The following is a 20310-nucleotide window of genomic DNA, read 5'->3' on the forward strand; positions in this document are numbered from 1 at the left end:
TGTGGCACGGCGGCCCCGCCCCGGAACTCCTCAAGAGCTTCGCCCCTCCTTACCTATGGAAAGACAGGAAGTGACCTATGCTCACACTTCTCATGGCCTCGGCCCTAGTGGGAGCAACTCGCTGAAGCCGAGGGCAGAACTGGCGGAAGTGACATTATCAACGCGCGCCAGGAGTTCAGTGAGGTCGGGCAGGTTCGCTGTGGCGGGCGCCTGGGCCGCCGGCTGTTTAACTTCGCTTCCGCTGGCCCATCGTGATCTTTGCAGTGACCCAGGTAACAGATTGTACTCTTTTCTGACGGTTCGGGCGAAGGCCACCACTGCACTGAGGCCTGGGGGCAATGGTGGGGAAGAGACTAGGAATTGGCGCGCGTGCAGGCCCCTCGGGGGACGTTCCTCCCTTTCGTGCTGCCGCCGTTCCGGCCTGTAACGGCCACTCCCGCCACTCCCGCCTGGTGCCCTACTCTGCTGTGTTTCGCAGGCAGCTTCCCATGGTACGATTGTGGGGCTCAGGGTACTACTGGCTGGCTGGGCGGCGGCAGGCGGGACAGGACAGTCCCTTGCATCGAAGACCCTAAGTTTACCCTGCCCTGTCCTGCCATCCGCTTCTTCTCCATGTTAGAAGCAGATTCACCCAGATCTGTGCCCGCCTGTTTTGCTGCCAACATTGAGACTTAAATATTTTGTCAGAAGCCTGAGACAGCGGGCACGGTAGCGCTTAAGATATAATACACACCACTTTATTTGCAGGGTCTCCCGTCTCTCGGTTCAGGCCATCATGGTTTTCCAAATCTCTAGGTAGACTTTTCTGTGAAAAGACAGTGCTTCATTTAGTTATACAGACACTAGAAGGCTATGCAGAATTAATTTGATTGCCTCCAAAAAATATCGGATTTGATGTTTCAATTTCCAAGAGATGAAGATACCCAGCAAACAACTCTTTTCTGAGGATAAATTAGTGCAGTAATCACTGTGCGGTTTCTTCTGTAGACTTACTTGCAAAAAGTGGCCTGAAGCCACCGAAGGTCCTGGGTAAATCTCTAATCATACTTATAATGGCTTTAAATCCTGCCGTCATTATCTCTTAGATAACCTCAACCTTAGATTCCTGAAACGAAACTTCCATCCTCCAGTTTTACTCCTCTCAAATTCATCTAGTCTTGCCAAATTAGATGTGTTCATACTGCACTTCCAAAATTCCATAACTGTTATTATTGCCTATGCAATAACATTGAAAACTCCTGATAGTATGAGCCCACCAATATGTGCTGTCTCATCTGCTGCAGTGACCTTCTATACAGTCATACTAAGCTTGTCGCCTGCATACTGCATGCTTTTTCAATCTGTTGTCTCTTTCTGCTTGATTTCTCTTTTGTCTGAAGCCCTGATGTGTAAATTCCTACTCACCTTGTGAGACCCAAGTTAGATGGTCCCTGCTTTGTGAAAACACTGCGCTCTCTTCACAGTGATTGGCTGTTAGTCTATATTGTCTTCTTTTCCAGGGGTGTATATGGGCTCATTCATGATCACATACTGTATTCCAGGCATAGTGCTAGATGCAGAGATCACAAAGACATGTAGGCTGGTTTCTGCATTCAAGGAACTTAGCTTAGACCATACCTGCTGTTATAATACTATGTTTTACAGTAGTTATTTGCATACCCTTCATATTGAACACTTTGATGCCAAGGACTATATCCTCCTATCTTTATATCCTCATCTGCAGGACTTCTGTTATTGTTATTATAGGATAACTGTCAAAAAAAAGTATATTTTAAAAAATATCTCTGATATATTTATTTCCAGAAGCAGAGCTTGCTTTCTTTTTTGGTCTGTTTTTCAGTGATGAGTATGTAGGATAGATAGTCTTTGGGGGCCTTTGCCCTTTCAAAGTGATCGTCAGAGTCTTTCATACATTCAGCAAATATCTGAGTGTCTGTTCTGTACCAGCACATGCTTGAAGTGCATATGCCTGAAGGATCTTTGGACATATAATTTGTAACTTTGAGACCTCTAAGTTATATGTGAGAATATGTTGTTATAAACTCATTTCAGATGTGTAGTGAGTAAAGTGATGATGATTTAAGAAAAGTCAGATAACAGGCACAGTTTGCATTAATGTGTTCTAAAGAGGTAAGGTTATTACATTTATAAAAATTCAGGGCTTTATCTTTGTGCGGCTTTTTTTTTTACAGTTTCATTACAGTAGGAGCTTGATAAATGATCACTCTGAAGTATATTGGATTGAATTTGATATTTACTTAATTTTTTGCCCAAGACATTGTAGAGGATGTAAAATTGGAATATTTAAAGATCTAAACTTTGCCTAACAGTGCTGTGTATACAGTGCTTAGTGAATATTCTGCTCTGATATTACATTTTGCTTAGGAATTATTTTTCTCTAGGTGTTTTTCCTCAAAAGTTTTTAATGCTGGTTATGACAGCTCGATTTTGAGCATTTTCCGAGTATTTAAACATGTAACAAAATGATTTTTGTTTTGTTGGCGATTTTACATGCAATCGCCGGAAACATGGAAGGAATAAAACTTTAGGATTATAAGGTAAAAACAAATGTATTCCAAAATAGCTTCATTGGTTTTCATGTTTGTGTTTTGTATAGCCATAGAACTGGCTTATAGGACTGTACAGGTTACCTGGATCCTTAAATTAAACTTTAGACTTTTTTCCAAAGCAGCATCACTGTTTCTTGGCGTGTGAAGATAACCCAAGGAATTGAGGAAGTTGCTGAGAAGAGTGTGCTGGAGATGCTCTAGGAAAAAATTGGATAGTGAGACGAGTTCCAGCGCAAGGGTTTCTGGTTTGCCAAGAAGAAAGTGAACATCATGGATCAGAACAACAGCCTGCCACCTTACGCTCAGGGCTTGGCCTCCCCTCAGGTAATATAGCAGGAGGGAGAGAATAGGGAGGGCGGAAATCTGAACTGCAAGAGATGGTATCAAAAGGCAAGGAAGGGCATTTAATGATCTGTTTTTGAAAATGATTTAATATATTTTTTAAGCCTTATTTTGTTGAGAAGTTCTATTAGGCTTTGAATAGGCACAATGGTGTTTATTTGGGAAGTCTGTTTGGAAGCTAAGTTATATATTTATGAAACACCTAATCTTTTGATAAACACTTATGAGAATGTTCCAAATGACTATATAGGGTCTTTGATTTTGAAAATCACCCTCACCAAATTATTTTCTAGTTTTGTTTTTCCCCTTTTACATTTCAAGCTCTCAACCACCCATCTACTTTAAAAATTTTTCAGCCTGGGTGCAGTGGCTCATGCCTGTAATCCCAGCACTTTGGGAGGCCAAGGTGGGCGGATCACCTGAGGTCAGGAGTTCGAGACCAGCCTGGCCAACGTGGCGAAACCTCATCGCTACAAAATATACAAAAATTAGCCAGGTGTTGTGGCGGGTGCCTGTAATCCCAGCTACTCGGGAGGCTGAGGCAGGGAGAATTGCTTGAACCCGGGAGGTGGAGGTTGCAGTGAGCAGAGGTCGTGCCACTGCACTCCAGCCTGGGAGACAGAGCGAGACTCTGTCTCAAAAAAAAAAAAAAAAAAAAAATCAATAACTTTTGTTGAAATATACATACAAAAAAACTCATTTTAAGTGTCTGTTTTGATAATTATATATAATGTATAAATTACAGAACATTTCAGTTACCTTAAAAAGTCCCTTCTTCCCCTTTATAGTCACTCTGTTGGCCCCAGGTAACTACTGAATCTGCTTTTCAATGCTGAAGATTAGTTTTGTCTATTCTAGAATTTCATATAGATGGAATCAGAGTGTATGCTTTTTTGTGTATGTCTGACTTCTTAGCCCAGTATACTGTTTGTATATCAGTAGTTAATCCATTGTATAGCTAAGTATCACTCCATTGTTTGGATGTTCCACAGTTCATCCATTCTCCAGTTGCTCACATTTGGGGTCTTTCCAGTTTGGAGCTATTGTGAATAAAAGCACTGTAAACATTTGTGTAGACTTTGAATGCACTGTTTTTACTTCTCATGGGTAAATACTTAGGAGTAGGATTGCTAGGTCCTATATTGGTATATGTATAACTTTATAAGAAACTGCCAAACTGTTTTTTGAAGTGGCTGTATTGTTTTGCAGCATAAGAGATTTAAGTTGCTCCACTTCCTCACCAACACTTTCTGCTGTCAGTCTTTTTACTTTCACTCTAGTGATTGCTTAGTAGTATCTTATTGTGGTTTTGATTTTTATTTGCCTGATTACTAATGTTTCTGAGCACCTTGGCAAGTGCTTGTCAGCCACTCATACACAGGCCCACCTCACTTTACTGCACTTCACTTTACTGCATGTTTGACAAATTGAAGGTTGTGGTAAACCTGTACCCAGCAAGTCCGTTGGCATTATTTTTCCAACAGTGTGTACTCACTTCATGTCTTGGGGTTAGATTTTGGTAATTTTTGCAGGATTTCAAACTTTTTCATTATTATCCGTTATTGTTATCAAACTTTTTTTTTCTTTTTTTTTGTATTTTTTTTAATTTTTTTTTTCAGTCACTCTGTTGCCCAGGCTGGAGTGCAGTGGTGCAGTCTTGGCTCACTGCAACCTCCATCTCCCGTGTTCAAGCGATTCTCCTGCCTCAGCCTCCCAAGTAGCTGGGATTACAGGCATGCGCCACCACACCCAGCTAAATTTTGTATTTTTAGTGGAGACGGAGTTTCACCATGCTGGTGTCAAACTACTGGCTGCAAGTGATCCATCCGCCTTGGCCTCCCAAAGTGTTGGGATTACAGGCATGAGCCACTGTGCCTAGTCAAACCTTTTCATTATTATCTGTTATTGTGATCAGTGATCTTTGATGTTACTATTGTAATTATTATTGAATGCCATAAACTGCACCTGTATAATACAGGAACTTAATTGATAAATGTCTGCAGCCTGACCAGCCATTCCCCCATCTCTCTCCCTCTCCTTGGTCTTCCCTATTCCTTGAGACACAACAATATGGAAATTAGGCTAATTAATAACCTTACAGTGACTTTTAATTAAGTGTTCAGATGAAGGGAAGAGCTGCACATCTCTCATTTGAAACCAAAAGCTAGAAATGATTATACTTAGTAAAGAAGGCATGTTGAAAGCTGAGACAGGCTAAAAGCTAGGCCTCTTGCACCAAATAGTTAGCCAAGTTGTGAATGCAAGGGAAAAGTTCTTAAAGGAAATTAGAAGTGCTACTCCAGTAAACCCACAAGTGATAAGAAAGCAAAACAGCCTTATTGCTTATATGGAGAAAGTTTGAGTGGTCTGGATAGAAGATCATACCACCCACACATCCCCTTAAGCCAAAGTGTAATACAGAGCAAGGCCTTAACTCTCTTCAATTCTGTAAAGGCTGAGAGCGGAGAAGAAGCTGTAGAAGAAAGTTTTGAAACTAGCAGAGGTTTATTCAGAGCTTTAAGGAGAGAGGCCTTCTCCACAACATAAAAATGCAACATGAAGCAGCAAGTTATCTGGAAGATCTAGCTGAGATAATTGATGAAGGTGACTATACTAAATAATAGATTTTTAATGTAGATGAAACAGCCTTCTACTGGAAGAAGATGCTATCTAGGACTTTTATAGCTAGAGAGGAGAAATCAATGCCTAGCTTCAAAGCTTCAGAGGATTGGCTGACTGTAGTTAGGGGCTAATAGAGCTGGTGACTTTAAATTGAAGCCAATGCTCATGTACTGTTCTAAAATCATAGAGCCCTTAAGAATTACGCTAAATCTACTCTGCCTGTTCTCAGTAAACAGAACAACAAAACCTGATGAGAGCACATCTGTTTACAGCATGATTTACTGGATATTTTAAGCTCTTTGAGATCTGCTCAGAAAAAAAGTTTCATTTCAAAATATTACTCACTGACAGTGTAACTAGTTGTCCACAAGCTCTGATGGAGAAGAACAAGGAGATTAATATTGTTTTCATGCCTGCTTAAATAATATATCCATTCTTCAGCCCATGGATCAAGGAGTAATTTCAACTTTCAATTCGTACTATTTAAGAAATACAGCAGGGCATGGTGGCTCATGCTTGTAATCTCAGTACTTTGGGAGGCCAAGGTGGAAGGATCACTCAAAGCTAGGAGCTCGAGACCAACCTGGGTAACAAAACAAGTCCCTGTTGCTACAAAAAAAAATTTTTTTTTAATTAGCTGGTCATGGTGGCATGTGCCTGTAGTCCCACCTACTTGGGAGGCTGAGGCGGGAGGGTCACTTGAGTCCAGAAGTTAAAGGCTACAATGGAGACCCTGTCTCAAAGAAAGGAAGCAGGGAGGGACATATGCTGTAGCTGCCATAGATAGTGATTCCTCTGATGAATCTGGGCAAAGTGAATTGAAAACCTTCTGAAAAAGATTCACCATTCTAGATGCCATTAAGAATGTTCATGATTCATGGGAGGAGGGTGAAATATCAACATGAATAAGAGTTTGGAAGAGGTTGATTCCAACCCTCGTGGATGACTTTGAGAGGTTCTAGACTTCAGTGCTGGAAGTTACTGCAGGTGTAGTGGAAATAGCAAGTGAACTAGAATTAGAAGTGAACCTGAAGATGTGACTGAATTGCTGCAATTTTTTGATAAAACCTGAACAGATGAGGAGTTGCTTCTTGTGGGTAAGCAAAGAAAGTGGTTTCTTGAGATAGAATTGACTCCTGGTGAAGAACTGATGACTTTAGAATATTACATAAACTTAGTTGATAAAGCAGCAGCAGGGTTTGAGAGGATTGACTCCAATTTTGAAATAAGTTCTAGTGTGGGTAAAATGCTGTCAAATAGTATCATATGCTACAGAGACATCTTCAGTGAAAGGAAGAGTCAGTCAGTGTGGCAAACTTCGTCAGTCTTATTTTAAGAAATTGCCACAGCTACCACCCTGATCAGTCAGCAGCCATCAACATCGAGGCAAGATCCTCTGTCAGCAAAAAGATTATGATTTGCTGCAGGCTCACATGATTGTTAGCATTTTTAGCAATAAAGCATTTTTAAATTAAGTTATATACATATTATTAGACATAATGCTATTGCACACTTAATAGACTATAGTGCTAACATAACTTTCATAGGCACTGGGAAACCAAAAAATTCATGCCGCTTGCTTTATTGAGATGGTCTGGAACCTAACCCGTAGTATTTCCGAGGTATGCCTGTATCTTCATTTGTAATATGTCCTTCACATCTTTTGCCCTTTTTTATTATTTTATTTGTTGATCTTCTTTTATGGAGTTGTCAGAGCTCTTTATTATTCTGTTTACCAGTCCTTTCTCAGATGTATGTATTATAGGTATTTTTTTCCCAGTCTGGCCTGCCTTTTAATTTTCTCAATGGTGTCTTTCAAAGAACAGAAGTTTTTAATTTTTCCGAAGTTCAGTTTATCAATTTTTCTTCATGTTTATCCACTGTGTGGTATTAAAGAAGAAAGCAATGTGTATAAGAATAGCTGGTTCTTCCGTAATTAATGTTTAATAACCCCATTATTCTCCGAAGGCATCTGTCTTTGCACATCTGACCTGCTGTTCCACCAAGAAAGTTCCACAAACACTTAGCAGCAGCCAGTCTAACCTGTTTTTCTCCTTGCTTTCCACAGGGTGCCATGACTCCCGGAATCCCTATCTTTAGTCCAATGATGCCTTATGGCACTGGACTGACCCCACAGCCTATTCAGAACACCAATAGTCTGTCTATTTTGGAAGAGCAACAAAGGCAGCAGCAGCAACAACAACAGCAGCAGCAGCAGCAGCAACAGCAACAGCAGCAGCAGCAGCAGCAGCAGCAGCAGCAGCAGCAGCAGCAACAGGCAGTGGCAGCTGCAGCCGTTCAGCAGTCAACGTCCCAGCAGGCAACACAGGGAACCTCAGGCCAGGCACCACAGCTCTTCCACTCACAGACTCTCACAACTGCACCCTTGCCGGGCACCACTCCACTGTATCCCTCCCCCATGACCCCCATGACCCCCATCACTCCTGCCACGCCAGCTTCGGAGAGTTCTGGGATTGTACCGCAGCTGCAGTGAGTACTTCGTGTTTTATGTTTCCTCCCACTTAGGAGTCCCTTTGAGTTATGTTCCTGCTCTGTTTTCAGATGGATCCTTTTATTAAGGGAGGGAGTGGCACTAACGGTAATTGTGTATCAAAATTTGCTTTATCTCACATTTGGGAAAGGGAAGCAAAGCTATCTTAGTCAGTGTCCTCAGTAAAAGGCTCTTAACAGGTTTAGAAATGTGGTCATTTGTGTTTACATACCTGAGCCAATAAAATGTAATCTTTCACTGTCGTTATTATTATATTATAGACATTTCCCTGTATCTGATATCGCTAAATCACAGTGTTATGTAGTCTCTTTCCCTTATGCTATTTTAGGTCTGTAGTCACAATATCAGTATAATTTCTGGTAGTTCTTGTTTTTTGTTTTTACTATGGGGGCTGCATATAAATCTTTGAAGGTCTGTGTCCTTCCCACAAAATGAAGACGACTGTTTTTGTCATAAATGTATTTTTCTACCTAAATGAAGTGGGTTCTATATGTAACAGTGTAGTAGGGGTAGGAAATAATTTCATCTTCCTGAAAAACCAGCAAATATTTCCAAATAATTCCAGTCAATAAGAAGTGTATAGCTTTTCATTTTAGAAAGCTTATGACCAAATTAAAAGGTTACTTGCAGTCTCTGCATCTCCTCAGTTTTCTTGTACAGATACCTTCCTCCTTCATACTCCCTTTAGATCTAGTATTTCCTATTTGCATTTATTCACCTTGTTACATATATGGTTGTTGTTTATAAGCTATCTCTCATCATTTTTGGAACTAAGTGGTGTGTAATCGTGGATGCTGACTTTCACCCAAAGACCTAAATCTTGCCTCCACAATTTTGTTTGACCCCACACACAATTTTAAAAACAAAGTAATTTTAGTGATTTTAGAGAGAGCCCTTTTTAGCTCACCCTTGTCTATACCACTCCCATGTGTCCAGCATGCTTGTCTGACTCCCAGGAATATTTAAGTTTGCATTTCTGATTTAAATAATAAATTATAAACAGTACAGTCAGGTGTTTGTTTCTTGCGAGTGCCTTTGTTGTTCTGATAGTCCCCAGAGCATCCAGTCATCCACATTCCTGAATTTCCACTATCTACTAAGAACCCTCCCGGGTGGTAGTTCAGTGCCCTCTCAATCTTGTAGGCATAAGAGGGATTAAGGTAAATATTTAATTAATGAAAATATATAAGAATACATTTAACAATTATGTGACTAAAGTTGTGATAGATATACTAAAATCTACTTGGTATAGTTCATAAGTGGACAAATGCTAAAGGCAGGTGTGTATACAAGGGTGATTGGAAGGAAACAGATGATATGGAAATGAAAACATTCACTGTGTGGATCAACCTAATTGGCTTTACAGTTGTGTATCATAGACTGTACAAGAAAAAGAACCAGAAGCAACAGTGAGCTGAAACCTATTGTATTTGAACCTATGTATTTGAAATCTGGACTCGATATTCTTGGGATGGTGATTTCCAGGTCCATGCGAGACAGTTGTTGAGCAGTTAATTGCATTCAAAGGGCATTGCCCATTTCAACTATATATACTTTCATAAGCAGAAAAATGTATAATGAAAATGTGGGTTTGTTGTTGAAATTTTTATTAAAATTTCTAATAGAGTTGCTTTTTAGTATATCTTTATCCTTGTATAAGTTATTCGTTAAGTGATTTAAGAACACTGAGAAATGAAAAGGGTCAGTGGACCCAGATGGCTCCATTTATCCTTATTTACTGAGAGTTAATTAGAAGAGAAAGCAGGGTGTTGCCTTTTTTTTTTGCTAAAGACACTTAGCTCTTGTATTTCAAAAGATACTTACTTTGAGAGAACTGGGCAGTTCATGCCTGCTTGTTTTCATTATAAATAGTTACTTAGGAATAGAGTGGTGGTGGTAGCTTTTCAGAGCTCACAGATGAGAATTGAGTTTGTCTGTGAGAAGGCTAAGGGCAGGCTCTGGAGACAGACAGACTCAAATCCTGGCTCCTCCACTTGGGAGCCATTGCGTCCTGAGCAAGTTGCACTACCTTTAAGCCTCAGCTTATTTATCCAAATGTGGGAATACTGGTAACTTCTACCTCAGTGCGTTATATGTATTAAATGGAATAATCTATATAAAATGCTCAACATGTGCATGATACTTGTTAAACAATAAATGTGAGCAATTAAAAAAAAGTAAAGCCTGGTTGAAATAATCAGATGTCTGCATAATTTCTAACGCCTCATCCAATGAAACTTAAGTAATTTAAATAGTCGTGTTTTGTTTTTAAATCTCTTACAGAAATATTGTATCCACAGTGAATCTTGGTTGTAAACTTGACCTAAAGACCATTGCACTTCGTGCCCGAAACGCCGAATATAATCCCAAGGTTAGATCTATTTTAATGTATTTCTTTTTTTTTTTCTTTTTTGTCTCCTCTGCCGTGTCTCTATATTTTAATGTATTTCACGCTATAAAACAAATGTCTGTAGATCAGGCCAGGCACAGTGGCTAATGCCTGTAATCCCAGCACTTTGGGAGGCTGAGGAAGGAGAATTTCTTGAACCTAGGAGTTCAACACCAGCCCAGGCAACATGGCAAGACCCTGTCTCTTAAAAAAAAAAAAAAATTGGCCGGGCTCGGTGGCTCATGCGTGTAATCCCAGCACTTTGGGAGGCCGAGGTGGGCAGATCATCTGAGGTCAGGAGTTCAAGACCATCCTGGCCAACATAGTGAAACCCCGTCTCTACTAAAAATACAAAAATTTGCCAGGAGTGGTGGCATGCGCCTGTAATCCCGGCTACTTGGGAGGCTGAGGCAGGAGAATCACTTGATCCTGGGAGGCAGAGGTTGCAGTGAGCGGAGATTGCGCCATTGCATTCCAGCCTGGCAACAGAGCGAGACTCCGCCTCAAAAAAAAAATCTGTATATCAAAGAGTTTGTGTTATGCTTATTCCTTGACACCAATAAAATGAAGATCTAAAGTAAAATGTGCATTGTTTTGTATCTTTTATTGAGTGTCTGTGATATAAGAATCCCTGGGAGTACAGCAGTCTATAAAATAAGCTAAGTTATGTATGTATTGTATTGGGATCATGTGAAGAATTTTGTATATGTATAGGGATGATGTTAGCCAGCTATAGTAGGCAAAGTAATTTGGATAAACATTAGCTGGGTTGAGAGAAACGTTAAGTAATGGACTTAGGGTGCATTTTAAAATCCCTGAAAACATAATGCCTGAGATCTGAAAGATAGCTAAGGGTCTGAAAATCACCTTTTAACCACTCATAATGAGTCTGTATGACATGTAGCATTCTAAGAATTAATCTTTCATCTATTATAATCACATTTAGTTGAATACATAATTTTATTACTTTACGATCTTAAGTGATATTTAACCAATAAAAATAGTAGAGGAAATTCAAAATAGCTAGGCTTTTCCTGGGACGTATATAAACTACTATATACTGCTAGCTTTTTTAGATGTTGATAAAATCACAGGGAAGACATAGAGCAGGTTTTAAACTAAAATTGTTAAAAGCCAGGCATGGTGACTCAGACCTGTAATTCCAGCACTTTGGGAGGCCAAGGTGGGAGGATTGCTTGAGGCCAACAGTTCAAGACAAGCCTGGGCAACATAGCAAGGCCTTGTTTCATCAGAAAATTTAAAAAATTATCTGGGGTTGGTGGCACACACCTATAATCCCAGCTACTTGGGAGGCCAAGACAGAAGGATCTCTTGAGCTCAGGAATTCGAGGCTGCAGTGAGCCATGATTGCACCACTGCACTCCAGTCTGGGCAACAAAGTGAGACTCTGTCTCTAAAAAAAAAATTAATAAAATAAAAAAATAAAATCGTTAAAGCAATCTAGTTTGTCAAAGAGTCGTCTTAATTAGAAACATGTAGGTTTTTATTGTATAATTAAATGTATTAAAATATTTAAGTTGTTTCGAAGTAATTATTTGCTTTTTATCATGTACCTAATAACTGAGGCCATTAATTCAACCCACAGTTGAAGTATTTTCCCCTTGAGTTACCACCTTAGCAAGAAAATTTTCTGAAAGAATTAACATGTTTCAAGCATAAAAAGCAGAAAATAAAAGTTAAAACTGTGTTTTTTTCCTAATTTGCATTTATGTGTTTAATACATTAATATTGTTTCTAAAGACCAATTGGAAGCATGATTTTACTTCATTACGTATTGATAGGCTTGTAATCTGATTTATTAATTCCATTAAGGTAGAAAAGGTTTATTGGTTTATTTGCCTCAAAATTCATATTAATAAAACAAAATGTATCATTAGAGAAGCTATAGTCATGATAAGCAGCAAATATAAAGTAGAAACAGAAGCACTTGTATTTATTGAGAACATAACCAAATTTTGCAAACATTTCTCTTGATGGAATGCTCATGTGAAAGAACATACAGATTTGGTATAACTTAGTCACAATTGATTATTTTCTGCTCCTTATGCAAAGGAATATTTGTTACATGTGGTGTATGCAAATCCTTTACAGATATACAGAAATACAGGACAAATACTTTGATAACTAGATGTACTATGTCCTTCCTACCAGTTGTGATTTTTTTGTCAATGGGTGGTTCTCCTAACAAAATTGAGCAGTTTGGCATGACCTCACTAATGATTCTCTCTGACCATTGTAGCGGTTTGCTGCGGTAATCATGAGGATAAGAGAGCCACGAACCACGGCACTGATTTTCAGTTCGGGGAAAATGGTGTGCACGGGAGCCAAGAGGTAGCCGTAAAAAATTCATTCTTCTGGTCTATGGGTTATGAATGAAAAGGTGATATCTCATTGTTTTTAGGTTATTAGGTTAGCACTTTAACATGTTATTATTGCTTTCTTATAAAAACCATTTTAATATGATTCTATTAATTATTTTTATTTATTTATTATTTGATTCTATTAATGTTAGATAGCAGTGATTTCATTTTCTTAAAAATTAGATATGGGCAGGCGTGGTGTCTCACCAAGGCAGGCAAGTCACTTGAGGCCAGGAGTTTGAGACCAGCCTGACCAACATGGTGAAACTCCATCTCTACTAAAAATACAAAAATTAGCCAGGCGTGGTAGTGGATGTCTGTAGTCCCAGCTACTTGGGAGGCTGAAGCATGAGAATCGCTTAAATCTGGGAGGTGGAGGTTGCAGTGAGCTGAGATCATGCTACTGTACTCCAGCATGGGAGACAGAACAAGACACTTTCTCCAGAAAAAAAAAAAATTAGGTAAGATGTAATACAACATCAGAACTATTAATAAAATTCCCTTTATGTGAAAAATGTTGTAAATAACACAAATACATCTTGAAATGGAAGAAAAAATTGATCAAGAATTAAAACACTTCTAAGCTAATGGTGTAAGGGCTTTGCAGACCTTATTGGGCCTGGCAGCATGACAGCATCACATGTGTTGGCCGCAGAAACCTGCCTTCTCACTGGAACTAGCTTTCATTAATAGTGTTTGAGTTGTGCAGATCTTAAGGAATGCACCCTTGTTATAAAATGTCATTGCCTATATTCTCCATCTGAAGTGATCCTGTCTGAAGGTTAGTACTCTGCGGCCCTGACTGTTCTAAACAGAGCTTATATACTTGGTAGAAGTCAAAAACTAGGGGGAAAATTAGTGACATTAGCTTCATAAATGAACTGAACAAATAAACTAAAAGTTTTTAAATGAAAGAGTATTAAATGTACTTAGAGGTATCAACACATAGAAGGGGGCTGTGGATATTTTTGCTTATTCTGAAGTTTGAAATTGTCTTTCAGTGATGGGAATGCCATTGGTGTGGACATTCTGGCTCCTGATCTCCGAGTTTTTTCAGAATGCAGGACAAGGATGTGTTCTTGCCTTTCACTTCCCCTTGGCCACAACATGCAGTAGTAACCTCTTTAATTAAGAGCGTTTTTGTTTGCTTGTTTTCCCCTGCATGGAACATCAGAAACTTTTGGTTTATCAAGGCAAGCTTTTCATGCAGCATTTAGCCTTTTTGTCCCAGAGCATCTGAAAACTGAATATTGTATATCTAGTTGATGACTATTTCATCAAGACAAGAAACCACCAATACATTTACCTGAAATTTAAAAGCGTAGCATATATATATATGCTTGATTTTTGTTCTTCCTGATCCCCTGCACCCGATAGTCTCTTTATGGTAATATTTTCACATTCTTTTTTGTTGTTGTTGTTGTTTTTGAGATGGAGTCTCGCTCTGCGCCCAGGCTGGAGTACAGTGGCGTGATCTCGGCTCACTGCAAGCTCCGCCTCCTGGGTTCACGCCATTCTCTTGCCTCAGCCTCCCGAGTAGCTGAGACTACAGGTGCCCACCACCATGCCTGGCTAATTTGTGTATTTTTAGTAGAGATGGGGTTTCACTATGTTAGCCAGGATGGTCTCAATCTCCTGACCTCATGATCCGCCTGCCTCAGCCTCCCAAAGTGTTAGGATTACAGGTGTGAGCCACCGTGCCCGACCTGCCTGCCTGCCTTCCTTTTTCTCTTTTTTCTTTTTTCTCTTCTCTTCTTTCTTTCTTTCTTTTCTTTTCTTTTCTTTTTTTTTTTTTTGGTGGAGTCACCTAGGCTGGAGTGCAGTGGCACAATCTTGGCTCACTGCAACCTCCACCTCCCAGGTTCAAGTGATTCTCCTGCCTCAGCCTCCCAAGTAGCTGGGATTGCAGGTGCCTGGCACCATGCCCGGCTAATTTTTGTATTTTTAGTAGAGATAGGGTTTCACCATGTTGACCAAGCTGGTCTCGAACTCTTGACCTCAGGTGAGCTATCCGCCTTGGCCTCCCAAAGTGCTTGGGATTAGAGGCGTGAGCCACCATGCCTGGCCCACATTCTGCTTTTCTTATGTAAGCTCTGAACTGCTAAGTCGTAGTTTATTCAACAAATGACATAGGAATGTCTATTCATGATGAGTCTTGGTATAAAAGAGGATAGAATTAGTGAATACATTGTTCAATAATAAATCTCATCAACATTTTCTGATCAAAATGAAGTTTGTTAGTTTTCCTCTCAGTAGAAATGCATGGGCTAAAATACAGAAATAGTGATGATTGATGATGGTGATAATTCACATCCATAAAATCTAGGGCTACAATAATTTGGCGGATTGAAAGGTCATTTTGGCAGGCCTACAGTTTTCTGTCAAGGATCCAGGAATACTTTATAAGGAATTGTGAATGCCTGTCAGTCTTTTCTCCTATTGCAAGAAGGCTGACCAGTTTACACTTTATTAGTTTACTGTTTTGGACTTTTTATAAGTTATTAGTCTAAATAAGTATTTTAGCTGGCTCTGAGTATGAATAACTCACTTTTTTCCTTTCCCTAGTGAAGAACAGTCCAGACTGGCAGCAAGAAAATATGCTAGAGTTGTACAGAAGTTGGGTTTTCCAGCTAAGTTCTTGGACTTCAAGATTCAGAACATGGTGGGGAGCTGTGATGTGAAGTTTCCTATAAGGTTAGAAGGCCTTGTGCTCACCCACCAACAATTTAGTAGGTAAGTCTGAAATGTATTATGATTGTTCTTGGCAACAGTTCATTTATAATCTAAACATTGTTCAGAATAAAACACATGCAAAATATTCAGTATATGAGAACAGTTGACATGGTTATAGTTGTATGTATTCTTGCATTGTCTTCCTGATGTTCTCAGTCATATTTATCACCCTCACCAGCCTCTGCTTCCCTTATCACTTTGCGGTACCCATAACTCCCCTTTACTGGAATGAATTTGATTCTACTTCTGTATGTTTTATCGTTTTATTGCTGAATACACTTGGAATGCATGAATTGACCCTAACCTCTTGTATCAATTTTTTTTCCCAGTTTGGATCTTCTCTTTTAGTCAACATTGTGTCAGATCTACCAGCAAAGTGTGAAGTTGAGCGATAGGAACAACTTTCTAATTATCTTCCCTGCTACTTGCAGGTGAAGACTCACAGGCAGGCAGCCCTGCCCACCTCACTGCTTCATCTCATGGTCTTCTGGTGTCTGTTCACAGGCACATTAGTTCTGTGTGCCCCTGGGGCTCACTTGGTTCCTCTTGCCCTAGGCCTTTGCACTTGCCACTTTTATGCCTAGTATGCTCATTTCCCTTTTCACCTAGGAAGCTCCCACTTGAGTTCCATATGTCTACCCATTCCACTCTTCCTCAGAGAAGCCTGTCCTGAATTTTGTCTTAGGTCAGACACACAGAAACAGAGGCATCCTGTTTTCAGTCTCTCCAAACTGAGAAAAATGAGATTACTAGGCTTAGAAGAATATGTACCAGGCCTGGCCTGGTGGCTCACACCTGTAATCCTAGCATTTTGGGAGGCCGAGGCAGGCAGATCAGTTGAGTTCAGGAGTTCAAGACCAGCCTGGCCAACATGGTGAAACCCCGTCTCTACTAAAAATACAAAAATTAGCTGGACATGGTGGTGCATGCCTGTAATCCCAGTTACATGGGAGGCTGAGGCAGGACAATCATTCGAACCCAGGAGGTGGAGGTTGCAGTGAGCCAAGATCGTGCCACTGTACTCCAGCCTGGGCGACATAGCAAGACTCCGTCTCAAAAAAAAAAGAATATATACCAATAGTCCATTCAGTCAGACAGCTTAATCAGGTATAGGTTAATTCTCAGGCTAGTATATAAGTTTGATTAAATTTCCTGACCACAGTTGTCAGCTAGAGAATATTTCAATTTAAGGAGGTAAGATATGATTAAAAGTTAAACTGTCAGTATTGGATCTTAGAAGTAAATGATTATTAGGACTGTAATAGTAATTATTAGGACTGTAAAAGTAAAGGATTATTATCTGCATTAGATATCATTATATCTAATGATATAGAGACTGCAGACATAACTACAGGGCTCTTTTTCTTAAATCAGAAAATCCAGATTCAATAGAAATAGGGTAAAGTGATAGGAGGACAAATAGCCTTCCATCCAGTGGTTATCAACTGACGACTACAAGTCGGCCTCACTTGCTTTAATTATTCTATCCTTTGATGCTGCTTGAAGAACTGTGTTTTACCTCTTGACCAGTTTGTTTATTCAGTATTTTTCCTTGTACAGGTCCTCATTTTATCTAAAAGCACACAAAGCTCTTGATTTCTAAACTTTTTGCAATTTTCCTTCTAGTTATGAGCCAGAGTTATTTCCTGGTTTAATCTACAGAATGATCAAACCCAGAATTGTTCTCCTTATTTTTGTTTCTGGAAAAGTTGTATTAACAGGTAAGTTGTAACAGGAAGTAGTATCTGAAAGTTTGTAAGTGTTTTGAGTATGGCATTTTCTCAGTGCTGAAAAGAAATTTCAGTGTTCGGACAGTGGGCTAGCTTCTTGTACAAAGGCCTCCCACCCAGTCTGATGAGAAACGTGCCCACTAAAGGCACAGTGAGAGCAGGGAAGTCTGACCACAGCTCTGCAAGCAGACTTCCATTTACAGTGAGGAGGTGAGCATTGCATTGAACAAAAGATGGCATTTTCACTTGGAATTAGTTATCTGAAGCTTTAGGATTCCTCAGCAATATGATTATGAGACAAGAAAGGAAGATTCAGAAATGAGTCTAGTTGAAGGCAGCAATTCAGAGAAGAAGATTGAGTTGTTATCATTGCCGTCCTGCTTGGTTTATGGCCTGGTTCAGGACCAAGGAGAGAAGTGTGAATACATGCCTCTTGAGCTATAGAATGAGACGCTGGAGTCACTAAGATGATTTTTTAAAAGTATTGTTTTATAAACAAAAATAAGATTGTGACAAAGGATTCCACCATTAATGTTTTCATGCCTGTGCCTTAATCTGACTGGGTATGGTGAGAATTGTGCTTGCAGCTTTAAGGTAAGAATTTTACCATCTTAATATGTTAAGAAGTGCCATTTCAGTCTCTCATCTCTACTCCAACTTGTCTTCTTAGGTGCTAAAGTCAGAGCAGAAATTTATGAAGCATTTGAAAACATCTACCCTATTCTAAAGGGATTCAGGAAGACGACGTAATGGCTCTCATGTACCCTTGCCTCCCCCACCCCCCCTTTTTTTTTTTTTTTAAACAAATCAGTTTGTTTTGGTACCTTTAAATGGTGGTGGTGTGAGAAGATGGATGTTGAGTTGCAGGGTGTGGCACCAGGTAATGCCCTTCTGTAAGTGCCCACCGCGGGATGCCGGGAAGGGGCATTATTTGTGCACTGAGAACACCGCGCAGCGTGACTGTGAGTTGCTCATACCGTGCTGCTATCTGGGCAGCGCTGCCCATTTATTTATATGTAGATTTTAAACACTGCTGTTGACAAGTTGGTTTGAGGGAGAAAACTTTAAGTGTTAAAGCCACCTCTATAATTGATTGGACTTTTTAATTTTAATGTTTTTCCCCATGAACCACAGTTTTTATATTTCTACCAGAAAAGTAAAAATCTTTTTTAAAAGTGTTGTTTTTCTAATTTATAACTCCTAGGGGTTATTTCTGTGCCAGACACATTCCACCTCTCCAGTATTGCAGGACAGAATATATGTGTTAATGAAAATGAATGGCTGTACATATTTTTTTTTCTTCAGAGTACTCTGTACAATAAATGCAGTTTATAAAAGTGTTAGATTGTTGTTATACCTTGTAAGAGTCATGTGATCATACTGTTTTCTACAAAGTTGTATTTTAGATATAATGCCTGAAACCATTTTGGTGTTTGCTTCAGTCAATATTTCATTGTATGCTGCAATGAAAACAGATTAATGATCTGAGAACCTTCCATATATTGAGCAACTCCTGTTTTCTAGGTATTTTGCATACAATGCCTGGAATCCTCACAAAGCTTCAGTTACGTTTTGTTCCTCTGTTGGAGGTGAGGAGATAAGGAAGCCCCAGCTGAGGGACTTGGCTGAGGTTACACAGCTAGTAAGTGGTAAAAATGAGTGAGTCCTTCAGGTGTAGAAGCTGGTGCCCTATCCACAGGCTGCCAACTCTCTGCAGTAACTTTTTTTTGCTTGTTTTGCAGTTTTTTTCTCATGGACTATCAGGTGGACATTTGTGGGTTCTTAGGTTTTATTGTTAGAGTGGTTTGTTGTTTTTAATTGTAAAAGTACATCTTCAGCTGACTCAGAGGAATAAAATCAGAAAGGGGAGGTCCGTCCTTCCTTTCTCTTCTGCCTCTTTCCCCAAGACAATGACCAGATTAGTGGGTATCTTCTAAGCCCTGTTCTATCTTCTGGGCATGGCATTTGATCCCATTTTTGGAAAAAAGAAATAATACATTCAATTTTATAGCTTTCCCTTTTTTCAGTCAATATATCATAAACCTATTTCCATGATTGGGAATCTAGGATACTCTTCTTAGGTACCTTCACTTACTGAGCTATTCCTGTAATTATGGTCATTTACATGACCTCTAGTTTTTCAATATCATCAACAGCGCTGCAGGGAACATCCTTGTATGTGTATTTTTTGGATGAGTGCAGGTATTCATGTAGTAAACTTTCCTAGAAGAGGAACTAAAGACTATACATTCTGAGTTTTAATCAGTTGATACCAGATTGCAGTCCAAAGAGAACGGTGCATGAAATGCCCTTTTCTTGCATTTCCCAATCATTAGTGATGCCAATAATGTATGGATTAATTGGAAAGACATCATTCCAATATTATCTCCTATCTAAGAAAGAAGTATCTCTTCATGTATGTAGGTCTTATGTTCCTCAGTAAAGTTTTGTACTTTTTTTCACACAGGGCTTTTATATTTCATAAGTATTACTTCCTTAATTCCTAAGTATAGTGTCATTTCTGTTTTATTACTGGAAGTTTTTCCTAACACTTTAAAAGTTATTGTTGATAATATTTTTCTTATTCCGAGTTTACTGAACTCCTATTACTGCTGATTTAGTTGATTGCATTGAAAGTTCTAGGCATGTAATCATCTGTAAATAGTAATTTTATGTTTTCCTTTCCAACATTTATTTTTCCTATCAGTGCCTAGGACTTTAATGTATATAACTTAAAAAAAATCATCTCTTAGAGTTGTAGCTACATATACAGGAAATCTAACAAATGTGTAGCATAATGTATTATACAAAGGCAGACACCCTTGCAGCCACCAACAAGGTCAAGAAACAATTTTGCTGCCTGTCCTAGAAGCCCCTCCTTATGGTCCTATCCAGACACACACTTCTGGCTTCCCTCAAGCAGTAACTATTATCCTGACTCTCACGCATTTAAAGATAATTGAAGTTCCTCGTCCATCTCTTTTCTTTCCAATTTACAGGCCATTTAGTGTGTAGAGCTTCTCATAGTCTG

General features: G+C 39.3%; 1 protein-coding gene across 5 annotated transcripts; it reads left to right on the top strand.

Annotated features, from left to right (window-relative positions):
* The first annotated feature begins 70 nt into the window (after positions 1-70).
* On the top strand, positions 71-18622 carry TBP (TATA-box binding protein). 5 transcript variants are annotated; one of them, XM_003821660.7, is made up of 8 exons: positions 71-272; positions 2693-2894; positions 7603-8024; positions 10330-10417; positions 12696-12787; positions 15382-15549; positions 17176-17270; positions 17950-18622. In XM_003821660.7, exons 2-8 carry the CDS (start codon positions 2841-2843, stop codon positions 18027-18029), a joined length of 999 nt encoding a protein of 332 aa, XP_003821708.3. In that variant the 5' UTR covers positions 71-272; positions 2693-2840; the 3' UTR covers positions 18030-18622. The 5 variants fall into 5 exon arrangements, with proteins under 5 accessions (XP_003821708.3, XP_008973399.3, XP_034819189.3 ...); XM_008975151.6 differs by having other exon boundaries at positions 85-272; positions 2690-2894; XM_055114387.2 differs by having other exon boundaries at positions 96-491.
* Positions 18623-20310: the final 1688 nt, after the last annotated feature.

Source organism: Pan paniscus, chromosome 5 (assembly GCF_029289425.2).
Source record: "Pan paniscus chromosome 5, NHGRI_mPanPan1-v2.0_pri, whole genome shotgun sequence".
NCBI lineage: Eukaryota > Metazoa > Chordata > Mammalia > Primates > Hominidae > Pan > Pan paniscus.